Source organism: Pongo abelii, chromosome 13 (genome assembly GCF_028885655.2).
Source record: "Pongo abelii isolate AG06213 chromosome 13, NHGRI_mPonAbe1-v2.0_pri, whole genome shotgun sequence".
In the NCBI taxonomy this organism is placed as follows: Eukaryota; Metazoa; Chordata; class Mammalia; order Primates; family Hominidae; genus Pongo; species Pongo abelii.
The window spans coordinates 121,596,701-121,609,834 of NC_071998.2; the positions used below are offsets into that span (position 1 = coordinate 121,596,701).

The following is a 13,134-nucleotide window of genomic DNA, read 5'->3' on the forward strand; positions in this document are numbered from 1 at the left end:
GCAAGTAACTGAAAATGCTTAGAACATGGTTAACAACAAGACTTCTTGTTGATTATAACAGTAGTGCTTGCAATAACCGGGAAGCACAGAGCCCACCCAGCAGAAGGAAGAGGCATGGCACAGTTTGTGTGTGTATTGCGGGGCGGGGGTGCGGGGATTTGTCGCAGCACTGGGTAGAGGGAGCTGCAGAAGCCAGGGTCCTCATTGGCCAGGTCGGGGTGGGGGGAGTTGGGGTTGGAGGGAGACGGGGCCGTTGCGCCTCCCCCTCCCTCTCCCCCACCCCCTGCGCGCCATCGGCGGGAGGCGCAGGTGTCCACTGCATCCTGCGTGTCCCCATGCCTCGCTGCCCTGGCCGGGGCCCCAGCTCCCTTCTGCCTTCCGCCCCGCGTCCTCCCCTAACCTCGGATCTGGACGGACGAACAGTGGGGCTGGGAAAGTTTGAGTCACGGTGTGGGGAGCGGAGGAGGCGGGCCGTGACCCTGAATGGTGTGGGCTTTAGGACCCGCCTCGGGCGCCCAGCAGAGGGACCCGCCGCGCGCCCCTATCCCTCGCGCACTGGCCGCGGCCCGACGGAGCAAGGCACTGCCTGCAGCCGCCGTGTGCACCGGGGCGGCCGGCTAGCTCCGACCTGTGCCTCCACCGCAGCACCCGCAGCCAGAGCCGCGCTCAGCGTGATGCCCGGGGCGCCGCTCCTGCGGCTGCTGACCGCGGTCTCTGCGGCAGTGGCGGTGGCCGGAGCGCCCGGGACGGTAATGCCCCCCACCACGGGGGACGCCACCCTGGCCTTCGTCTTCGATGTCACCGGCTCCATGTGGGACGAACTGATGCAGGTGATCGATGGCGCCTCGCGCATTCTGGAACGCAGTCTGAGCCGCCGCAGCCAGGCCATCGCCAACTACGCGCTGGTGCCCTTCCACGACCCAGGTAGCGCCCCTGCACCCCCGCCCGCCGGGCGCCCCCTTCGCGGTGCTCTCACCTGCCCGATCCCCTCGGTTGGCCCCGAACGCACCTGGACGTCGTGGGCTGCGCCGCGGCTTGGCGGGCGCGCCTTCTCGGCATATCCACGCCGCAGGTACCCTGGGCACCTGGGCAGTCCTTGCAGCTGTCCCTTCTCTCCCACCCCCTGGAACATTCCCTCGCTCAAGAAATCTGCTCTCCCTGCTCTCCCGCGCCGTTGTGAGACTTCAGCAAGTGACCTCACCTTCCCGCGCCTTACCGGCCCCACCTGTGAAATGGTGAGGACGGCCTCCCAGACTCGCTGAGATGTTGAAATGAGGCATTCCTCTTGAGGACTTGGGACCCCACGAGCCTTTGCAGGGTTTTTCCTTTGGCTAATTCTTAGAATTCGCTCCCAGCATAGGCTTGGAGACCGGAAGAGCTCCCAGAGGCAGGCCTTGAGACGAAATGGGGTCCACCACGGACCCTGCAGCGGGGAGCGGACTCACCCTTGCTAGTCTTGCCCCCTCGCCTGTCTTCCCTGGGGAAAGAGCAGCACCTCTCGTGTGCTGGCCCGGTGGCCTCCACCTGCTGTGTTCTCACAGCTGAGTCCCGCCCTAACTCCTTCTTCCCTGCACGCTGCACCTCTGCTTCCCCTTTAACCCCCTTCCTTTCAGCTCAGTGTTAGGAGCGCCCTTGAAAGGGTCCCTGGGCGCTCCACTGTAGAGAGTCCCAGGGGGAGCGGTTGCTGAGTGAGCTGCAGGTTCCCAGCCGCGAGGAGCAGGGCTGCTTTCCACACTTCTTTTTATTTTTTATTTTTTTTTTTGAGGCAAGGTCTGGCTCTGTCACCCAGGCTGGAGTACAGTGGCGTGATCACAGCTTCCTGCCGCCTCAAACTCCTGGGCTCAGGTGATCCTCCCGCCTCAGCCTCCCAAGTAGCTGGGACTACAAGCATACGCCACCATGCCTGGCTGATTTTTAAATTTTTTGTAGACGTGGAGTTTCTCTGTATTGCCCAGGCTAGTCTCAAACTCCTGGCCTCAGTGATCCTCCCACTTAGGCCTCCCAAAGTGCTGGGATTACAAGCATGAGCCACTGCACGCAGCCTCCCCAGCGTTTTTTGATGGAAAATTTCAAACTTACAGTAAAATGGGGAGAAACGTACATGGAACTGCCTATGCCCACCACTGAGAGCCTCTGAGTCATATTTTGCTTTATCACATCTCTCTATCATTCACCCCTCTGTCAAGGATAGCTTTATAAAGCAACAAACAAACCCCCCCAAAAATAAAACACATACACACACACACACACACACACACACACACACACACACACACACACAGATTCCTTGCAAAATTGTACTGCAGAGTGTTCTTGTGCTGAGGAAATAGACAGCGGCCATTGGCTGTATGAGCCAGCAAGTCCTTTCAGAGGGATTTGCATTTACTAGTCACAATACCATTACAGGTTCTTAGAAAATGGACAAAACGGTGGAAAGACATAGTTCTACGTAATCTTCAGGCTGAGTTTGTGGTCTAGGGGCTTGGAGGCCCCTCTGCTTCCAGGAGTTCCGGACACCACAGGGTTCTGCAGCTCAAAGCTCAGAAGCCAGGGCTCTAGACAAAGATTTCTAGGAACATCAGATGGACAGCTTCCATCTTGGAGTCAGGGGGCAACCAAGCTGGGGGTTGTGAGGAGGTGGGCTGTGAAGTATGTTCTGGCACTTGAGCTGGAACACAGGTCACCCTCCATCTCCCCAACTCTCTCACCCACTTTCTGAATTGTTCTGGGGCTTCCGAAGACACCACACTGAAGGAGCTTAGAGATCGTCGAATCTACCCCTTTATCTTACAGTTGGAGAAACTGAGGCTCAGGACACTGATGAGACTTTCCCAAGGCCACCTGCCAGGGTGGCGTCATTCCTGAATCATAACCCACATTTGTCTCTGAAATATGTGGCTCCAGTGGCCCAGCAGGATAGCAGCCTTTCAGAGCCAGATGTCGTGTCCTGAAGCCCAGACCAGGGTTCCTGAGGCTGTCCTCGCCGCCCCATTTGTGGCCACGAGCCTCAGGAAGCCCACCTCCCACCCCTGCTCTTCCCTCTCCTCTCTGGGCACTGAGCTGGTGTGCAGTTCTCCAGCCTTCACCAGGCTCAGCCCCCTCACTCCATCCTCTATGAAACAAAAATCCAGTCCTCCATCCTATTTCCCCAAATTAGCTTCCGAGTGACACCCCCCGGTTCAGATGTCGGGGAGACTTCAGCATCATGGAGCCCTTGATCTGTGTAGAGCCCAGGGAGGCTCACAGTGTGAAGGGGGCAGGGTTCATTCCACTGGGCTGGCAGCCCTCTGGGACAGGCCAGGTGGGGAGTAGAAAGTGACATGTGGTGGCTCAGGTGCCAGCTCGTGGCCATGGGCCAGTAAGCAAGGAAAAGGACTAAGGAAAGACCCCCCCTGAGGAAGCAGCCTGTGAGAAGGGCTTGAAGAACATCAATGAATGTTTACTGGGTTTTGGCCGTTTGCCTGGCAGATGCCAGGTGCTGGGAACACAGCAGGGACAGAGGACTCCCTGGGGCATGTGGAGCTGGCTGGGTAAGGACCAGGGGGTGGACAGGAGGGCTGATGTGGAGGGACAGGTGTGTGTGGGAGCTGGGTGTGCATGGGAGGAGTGGAGCGGGAACGTGGGGAGGGGCAAGATTGGACACAGCCATGACTGCAGGGCTGATTGATGCCTTGGCGGACTTGGATATCCTTTTCCTTCTATGGGCTGTGAACAGCCACCGAGGACTTCTGAGCAGCAGTTTGGAGCTGTGATTTAGGCCTGGCTGTGCCTTTTGAATCAGCAAGTAGAATCCCCTTTGGTGGAAGAGGAACTTGAGAAACGGGTTGTAGCTGTTTGTTCCAGCTCCCAGAGCTGCACATGGGGAGGGTTTTCTTAAAGGAAGCCCCTCTCCTAAACCCCAAGAGGCGGGTGCAGGGCAAATCGTGGTGGTTCTGGACTGTTCGTGCTTGGAGACAAACTAAGATCCGTGCTTTGGAAATTTTACAGTTTCTAAATTAAAAAGTTCTATGTTCCCAGAATAGAAAAGTGAGAAATTCGCTAATCATTTCAAAAGAGCCCTGGTTCCTTTTTTTTTTTTGGAAAATAGTAGTAGAAACCAAGATCTAGTGCTAAAATTTAGGTTGTTTTCAGTTTTTCTATATTAAAATGTTACTAAAAAAACTCTCTTGTAAAAATCTTTGTCTGCATCTTTGATTGGTTTTTACGTAGGCTTAAGTTCCTCGAAGTGGAATTCCTAGGCCATTTTTAACACACCGAGTTGGGGGGATGACTCTTCAGGTTGTTTACCAGAATGTTTCAGGAGATTGAACTTCCACCAGAAGCGTTTCAGGGGCCCGTTCAGCACAGCCACCCCCAACACTGGAAATTAATATGAAAACCTTTCTTTTCTAATTCAAAAATGGAAAATGATATCTTCTTGTTTCAATTGCTAGTGAGGTTAAATATGTCTTTCAAGCGTTTTTGGTGTGAATTTCTTATTTTGTAAACTGTCAGTTTCTTTGCAAATTTTTTCATGGGAGTTTTAGTGCTTTTATTTTTAGTTGGAATGAGGACTTTATGTTGATGATGTTATCTGTTTTTTTTTGTTGTTGTTGTTTGTTTGTTTGTTTGTTTTTTGAGATGGAGTCTCACTCTGTTGCCCAGGCTGGAGTGCAGTGGCGTGATCTCTGCTCACTGCAAACTCCATGTCCCAGGTTCAAGTGATTCTCCTGCCTCAGCCTCCTGAGTAGCTGGGACTACAGACGTGTGCCACCACGTCCGGCTAATTTTTGCATTTTTAGTAGAGACAGGGTTTCACCATGTTGGCCAGGCTGGTCTTAAACTCCTGACCTCAAGTGATCCACTCACCTCGGCCTCCCAAAGTGCTGGGATTACAGGCGTGAGCTACCATGCCTGGCCTTACCTGTTTTTTTGTTTTGTTTTGTTTTGTTTTTTTAAGTGTGCTTAGTATTTTTCCTGATTGCTTGTCTTTTAGTATTTGCAATTCTTGATGTTTTGAAGTTTTAAATGTCTATATAGAGAAATCTATATCCACTTTCTCCAACCCCTGCCCTTTAGAGATGGGATAGCTGAGTCTTGGGGAGGGGAGGCGGTTTGATGATGGTGGTGGCTGAGTGCGGGACCTGCCTGGGGTCACTGCAGCTGGAGGAGGGGGATATGTGGATCCAGGGCTGGCTCCAAAATTCCAGCCCCATTTGGAGAGAGAAGCAGGGGCAAGACAGGCCCCAGGAAGAGGCCTCGGCCTGAGATATTTCTGAGACTGGGTTCTGAGTGCCTGACTGCAGCCTTGACCGTGTCCACTGGGACACATGAAGCTGGGCGAGGAGGTGGGGCACCACGTGGGTGAGGGGTTGGGCCATTCCACCCATGCGTGCTCCTCACATGTCTGAGACAGTTCATGGGGCTGGCCCCACACCCTCCTCTTGCCCAGTGGAAAAAACCCCGCCTGTGGCTTGGTGGTTCCAGGCCAGGCTTCTGGGGCTCACATGCTGGAAGAGGGCTTGAGTGGAGCCAAGGTCACGGGTTTAATCATCCCTGCAGCCAGCGGGCCTGCTCGGAGGGACTGCACGCCACATCTGCCCAGCTGTTTGGCAAGTGCCCACCCTCAGTCGTGAACCTCCCTCCCTCTGCAGGCACAGGACAAGAGTCTGGGGAATGAGTTCTGAGTGTCTACAGCCTCATGGATGGTTGACAGCTTGCAACTGGGGTCAGACTGACCTAGATTGGACTCTCCTTTCTACTGCTTCCTAGTTGTAATTCCTTGGGCAGCTCACTTTACTTCCCTGAGCCTCCATTTTCTCATCTATAAAATGGGGATAATAAATAGTAGACCTCATAGTTTCTTGTAAGGCTTTTATGAGCAAATGCACGTCAAATGCTTAGAACAAACCTTGGTGCTTAGTAAACATCAAAACAATGGTAACATCACCATTACCACCATCATCATCATCACCACCACCACCACCATCATCATTGTTTTTGGAGGCAGTGTAGTCAGTGGCAAAGGGAACAGGCATTGGAATGAAACGTTTGTGGATCAGGACATTGTACAGGCTTGAAAAGTGTTCTTCCAAAATTCATGTCCTTCCTGGGACTGCAGAATGAGACCCTATTTTCTTTTCTTTTTTTTTTTTTTTGAGACGGAGTTTTGCTCTTGTTGCCCAGTCTGGAGTACAATGGCACGATCTCGGCTCACTGCAACCTCCGCCTCCTGGGTTCAAGCGATTCTTCTGATTCAGCCTCCCAAGTAGCTGGGATTACAGGCATGCACCACCACACCCGGCTAATTTTGTATTTTAGTAGAGACGGGGTTTCTCCATGTTGGTCAGGCTGGTCTTGAGCTCGCAACCTCAGGTGATCCACCCGCCTCGGCTTCCCAAAGTGCTGAGATTACAGACGTGAGCCACCTCACCCAGCCTGAGACCCTATTTTCTTTTTTTTTTTTTTTTTGAGACGGAGTCTCATTCTGTTGCTCTCAGGCTGGAGTGCAGTGGCGCTATCTTGGCTCCTGCAACCTCTGCCTCCTGGGTTCAAGTGATTCTCCCATCTCAGCCTCCCGAGTAGCTGGGATTACAGGCACATGTCACCAGGCCCAGCTAATTTTTGTATTTTTAGTGGAGACGGGGTTTTACCATGTTGGTCAGGCTGATGGTCTCGAACTCCTGACCTCGTGATCCTCCCACCTCGGTCTCCCAAAGTGCTGGGATTACAGGCATGAGCCACCACACCCGGCGACCCGATTTTCAAATAGGGTCATCTCAGATGTAATTAGCTAAGCCACGATGAGGTCATACTGCCGTAGGGTGGGCCCTTAATCCAATATGAATGATGTCCTTATAAGAAGAAGAGAAGAGACAGACACCCAGGCAGAAGGCCACGCGATGATGGAGGCAGAGATCAGAGTGAAGTGTCTACAAGCCAAGGAGCACCAAGGGCTGCTGGCATTACCTGAAGCCAAGAGAAACACACAGGGCACATTCTTCCTTATAGCTTTCAGAGCGAGCACGGCAATGCTGACCCCTGGATTTTGGACTTCCAGCCTCTAGAACTGCGAGAGAAGAAATTTCTGTTTTTAAGCCACCCACCGAGTTTGTGGTACTTTGTTACAGCAGCTCCAGGAAACTAGTATAGACATTAACTAGCACTTACTAGTGGTTTGACTGTCACCAAGGGCATTGCTTCTGTACGTTGGCATCTTCAGTTGTAACAGGGAGACATTAATAGGACTGAACTTAAGCTTGTAAAATAAGACGTGCTCAATGCATAGAAACAGTTGTTACCATTACCACCACCACCACCATCATCGTCGGTATCATCAATATCAGTATCGTCATCAACATCATCTTTGTCAATATTTTCATCATTTTCATTGTCATCAACATCAGCTGCAGCAGCAGCAGCAGGAGCAGCATCAGCTTTGTGCTAGGAAGGGCAGCGTGTTAAGACCTAAGGTTGTTGGGAATTTTTGTCCAGGACCAGCCCTGCTTGGATAGGGTGAAAGAGGGAGATAAAAAGGGACTCAGTTGACTCCTCTCATGGATGAGCCCCCATGGGGACAAGCCAAGCGTCCTGCCCTGTTTGTCCCGGTGCCTCACTCTCCGTCCTGCTGGAAGATGGAGCTTGAAATGCTGCCCTTGCCAATAGCTCCCTGTCCCAGGGAAGCTTCGGGATGGTGATTGATAATGATGCAGCAGGTCCCAGGAATGACAAATGAAGCCATGAGCCAGCCTTAATTAATGACAAGAAGGCATCCATCTCTGTTTTGCTGCCTGGAGCTGCAGGTTGGAGGGTGGCAGGTGGGCAGCAAGGAGGACAGATAGGGAGTAAGCCTCCGCATCCCCTCTCCTTCTTGGTATCTTGAAAGCTGGCCCTGCCCTGGATATGATGGGAATGGTCGGCAGGAGCTAGCTCCCAGGGCAGGTTTGGGGACTGTCTGTTCAGAGATTGCATGGGGATTGTGTGTGTGTGTGCGTGTATGTGCACGTGTCTGAGTGCATGTGTGTGTGTGTGCGTGTGCACTCTCCTGAGAAAATTCTTTGTTCATAACTTGGGGCGGACATCAAAAAGCTCTTGCCTTCCGTCTTTGCTGGGGCCTGCTCTCTATCTCCAGAGGAATCACAGACACCTTTGCCGATCTGGCCAGTGCCGCTTGAGCATGGCCAGTCTCTCCATATGTCCAAGGAAACTGCATTTGGTTTCCTGCCTTGTTTCAGATCTGTTCTCTGGGCTAGGGGCAGCAACGTCCTGTGGTGGAGGGCCTGGGGCTCGGGTGGGCCGGGCATTCAGCAGTATTTGTTGAGTGTTAACTGAATGCCTGGCATCATGTTGGGCACAGGATGTAAAGATAAGTGAAACTCGGGTCCTGACCTGTAGCTGCTCAAGCAGTATGGGATTCACTGAGAAGTTTATTCATTCATTCCTTTGGACAATATTTATTCAATATTGATTTAAGCACTTACTGTGTGCCAGGCACTGAGCTCGGTATGAGGCCTGCCGTGGTGAACGACAGAGACAGGGTCACTGCCTGCGTGATGTTTCCAGTCTACTCTTGCCCCAGATCCTCCCCCCTGACATGGAGGGGCTGTCTTCTCTTGGGGCCTCAGTTTCCACATCTTTAAAAAGGTGCGGGTCTTCAGATCTCTTCCTCCTCAACATTGTTTTGTTTTTTTGAGATGGAGTCTCGCTCTATCACCCAGGCTGGAGTGCAGTGTCACAATCTCGGCTTCCTGCAACCTCTGCCTCCCGGGTTCAAGCAACTCTCCTGCCTCAGCCTTTTGAGTAGCTGGGATTACAAGCATATGCCACCACGCCCAGCTAATTTTTGTGTTTTTAGTAGAGACGAGGTTTCACCATGTTGGCCAGGCTGGTCTCAAACTCCTGACCTCAAGTCATCCGCCTGCCTCGGCCTCCCAGAGTGCTGAGATTACAGGCGTGAGCCACCGCGCCTGGCCCTCGACATTGTTATGTTTGGCACATAGGTTGTGGTCAAATTGACTTTTCTGAAATTGATTCTTGCTGAAGACCAAATGGTGAAAGCTGTGGTAGGGTGGAATGATATCCTCCCAAAGATGTGCCTGTCCTAATGCACAGAGCCTGCAAATGTATGACCTGCCATGGTGAAAGGGACTTTGCAGGTGTGACAAAGTCATGGCTCTTGAGAAGGGAGATTGTCCTGGATTATCCAGGTGAGCCCTTTATAATCACAAGGGTCCTCATAAGAGGGAGGCAGGAAGCTTGGAGTCAGAGAGGGAGCTGTGACGACAGCAGCACAGGAGAGAGACAGACACCCTACTGCTGCTTTGAAGATGGAGGAAGGAGCCATGATCCAAGGCCTCTAGCAGCTGGAAAAGGCAGGGAAACTGATCCTCCCCTAAAACCCCCAGGAGGAACACAGCCCTGCTGACACTTGGATTTAGGACTGCTGGCTTCCATAGCTCTGTGTGTGTGGGTGTGTGTGTGTGTGTGTGTGTTTGAGACGGAGTCTCGCTCTGTCACCCAGGCTGGGTGCAGTGGCGCCATCTCGGTTCACTGCAAGCTCCGCCTCCCGGGTTCACGCCATTCTCCTGCCTCAGCCTCCCGAGTAGCTGGGACTATAGGCGCCCACCACCATGCCTGGCTAATTTTTTTTTTTTTTTATTTTTTAGTAGAGACAGGGTTTCACCATGTTAGCCAGGATGGTCTCAATCTCCTGACCTTGCGATCCTCCCACCTTGGCCTCCCAAAGTGCTGGGATTACAGGCGTGAGCCACCGCGCCCGGCCTGTGTGTTGTTTTAAGGCACGAAGTTTCTAGTAATTTGTCACAGAAGCAATAGGAAACTGAGACAGAGGCCAACCTTAAAATCCTTTCCAGGGCTCTCTGGTCCAGGGGATCCTTCCTATAAAAATGATGTTTGACTGAGTAACTTTCTGAAAATTTGCTCACACTTGTTCAGTGAAAAGAATCAGGTTAGAAATAGTATGTTATTTATACTTCAATAAAAATTCTGCTTAAAATAGTATGTATTTTTGTAAGATGTATTTATACATTTAAATATATGAATATAAAAATTGAAGATTATATACAAAAATGAAAATTATTATCTCTGGTTGGTAGAAATACAGGCAGTTGGCCGGGCACGGTGGCTCATACCTGTAGTCCCAGCACTTTAGGAGCCCAAGGCAGGCGGATCACAAGGTCAGAAGATCGAGACCATCCTGGCCAACATGGTGAAACTCTGTTTCTACTAAAAATACAAAATTAGCCAGACGTGGTAACAGGCGCCTGTAATCCCAGCTACTCAGGAGGCTGAGGCAGGAGAATGGCTTGAACTCGGGAGGCAGAGTTTGCAGTGAGCAGAGATTGTGCCACTGTACTCCAACCTGGGTGACAGAGCGAGACTCTGTCTCAAAAAAAAAAAAAAAAAAAAAAAATACAGGCAGTTGTGCCCCTTCCCTTTTTTGTTTTGCTTTGTTTTGCCTGTCAGGAATTTCTATGTCTAGTTCCTTGAGAGCAGGAGTTAAGAAGAGCTCTGTTCTTGAGGTTGTCCAGACCTGGGCTCATATCCCAGCACTGCCACTTATTGGCTGTGTGTCACTGGACAAGTTACAGTCCCTGGGCTTCCATGTTCTCTTCTGTAAAAATGTGGGTAAGACTTGGACCCCAGCACTTTGGGAGGCCGAGGCGGGTGGATCACATGAGGCCAAGAGTTTGAGACCAGCCTGGCCAACATGGTGAAACCCTGTCTCTACTAGAAATACGAAAAAATTAGCCAGGCATGGTGGTACACCTCTGTAATCCCAGCTACTTGGGAGACTGAGGCACAAGAATCACTTGAGCCCGGGAACTGGAGGTTCCCGGGATTACAGGATCGCACCACTGCACTCCAGCCTGGGTGATGGAGTGAGACTCAGTCTCAAAAAAAAAAAAAAAGGCCTGGCGCAGTGGCTCATGCCTGCTATAATCGCAGCACTTTGGGAGGCTGAGGCGGGCGGATCACCTGAGGTCAGGAGTTTGAGACCAGCCTGGCCAACATGGCAAAACCCCGTCTCTACTAAAAATACAAAAATTAGCCGGGTGTGGTGGCAGGCGCCTGTAATCCCAGCTACTAGGCTGGGGCAGGAGAATCACCTGAACCCTGGAGGCAGAGGCTGCAGTGAGCTGAGATTGCACCACTGTGCTCCAGCCTGGGTGACAGAGCAAGACTCCGTCTCAAAAAAAAGACTTGGACTTACCAGGTGCTAGGAGGAATTCAGTGAGCTGATACACAGGAAGCATCTCAGGACATAGCCTGGCACTTACAAGGTATTTAGTAACTGTCATTATCATTCATGTCATGTTAATTTCTTTTTACAATGAACATGTGTGATTACCTAACAATGAAATAACCAGCACTGAGTAAAATGATTGCTCTTCTTAGTCAAAGTAGAATTTGAGGACCTCATATTGAAGCAAGACTGTCTTTGCACTGTGTGAGAATACCCGCTGGAGCCTGGCCAAGTGCACGTTCACGTCAGCAGTGCCTCTCCCCATTTGCTGAGCCTTTGCTCCATGCCAAGCTGTGTGCTAAGCTCTGTACCAGGGGTTTAGCTATCTGGCTTCACTGAATTCTCACAGTGATGGTTCTTGGTCAGGAGAAATGGGGTTGTTACATGTCTCGTTCTACAGATGAAGAAACTGAGGCTTGGGGCAGTGAAGTGAGCTCTGCCTGACAGTCCCCACAGCCCAAAAAGGATAAAGGAAGGATTCCAATCAGATCTGGCTGAGCTCCAAGGCTGATGACTGAGCTGCTGCAGTTGGGCTGAATTTGTTACTGTGTAGTTCAGAGGAAAGGACGTGGTGGGGATGGCCAGGGCAGACGAGGGAGGACAGGGTGGGACGAGATGGATAAACATAGAGCAGAGGGGCCGGGGCCACGGGGGAAGCTGGTGTCAGCTCATCCTTGATCATTGTGGGGCATGCTGGATAATTCTACAGGCTTTCCTTTCTAAGAAAGACTGAGGTCCGCCAACTGGTTGCTGAGAATGAAAGTTTATTTAGAGCGACTGGAATTTAGAATTCCTGAACTAAAAATAGTCTGTTATTAGAGTTCACTGAGGCTGGGCACAGTGGCTCACACCTGTAATCCCAGCACTTTGGGAGGCTGAGGTGAGTGGATCACTTGAGGTCAGGAGTTCAAGACCAGCCTGGCCAACATGGTGAAACCCTGTCTCTACTAAAAATACAAAAATTTGCTGGGCGTGGTGGCACATGACTATGGTCCCAGCTACTCAGGGGGCTGAGGCAAGAGAATCGCTTGAACCTGGGAGGTGGAGGTTGCAGTGAGCCGAGATCATGCCACTATACTGCAGCCTGGGCGACAGAGCGAGACTCTTTCTCAATAAATAAATAAATAAAATAAAATACATAGAGTTCACCGAGGACTCAAATATTTTCCTAAGAAACCTGATGTCCACACGACCTTGCACAATCCCCACTGTGCGCTTATCCGCAAGGCTCCCCGGAACGCCAGCCCTGCTGTCCAGCACTGGTAGTGTTGTCTTATGTTGGCGTGGATCTCCATTACTGCTATTTAAAAAAAAACAAAAAACTCTTTGTTAGTGAACATTTCAAATATATACAACATAAGTAGAAGAGAATAATGAATCTCCATGTACCCATCACCCAGCATCGTCAAGTATTAAACAGCCCTGTCATTCTCGTCTCATCTGTACCTCCTCCCGCCCCCAACCCCCACTCAGTGACGATCATTTGTTCTAGTGCTTTGCTTATGGGGTAAATTTACATACATTGAAATGCTCCCATCTTAGCTGCACACTTTTGACAAATGATACACTGAGGAACCCACATTCCTATCACAATATAGAATGTTTCTGTCTCAGACAGTTCCTTCCAAGTCAAGCTCCTCAGGCAACCTCTGTTCTGTTTTTCTTCACCTTAGATTAATTTTGACTGTTCCAGAACTTACTATAAATGGAACCATATTGTGTGTGCTGTTTTGTGTCTGGCTTCTCTCGCTTGGGAGGTGCCCCTGTTGTTGCCTGTATCGGTAGTTGTCCTGTCTTATTGCTGAGGACAACCTGGTTCTGTGAATTTACCAGTTTGTTTATCTCTCCACCAGATGATGGACATCTGGCTTGTGTCCAGTGTTGGACTA

General features: G+C 51.0%; 1 protein-coding gene across 1 annotated transcript in view; it reads left to right on the forward strand.

The window, feature by feature from the left end:
* Window positions 1-256: 256 nt before the first annotated feature.
* HMCN2 (hemicentin 2) overlaps window positions 257-13,134 on the forward strand; it is a 164,354-nt gene continuing 151,476 nt past the window's right edge. The window contains exon 1 of the mRNA XM_054520713.2: window positions 257-924. Coding sequence (XP_054376688.1) covers window positions 336-924 — 589 coding nt within the window. The 5' untranslated portion in view covers window positions 257-335. The remainder of the gene's footprint in view (window positions 925-13,134) is intronic.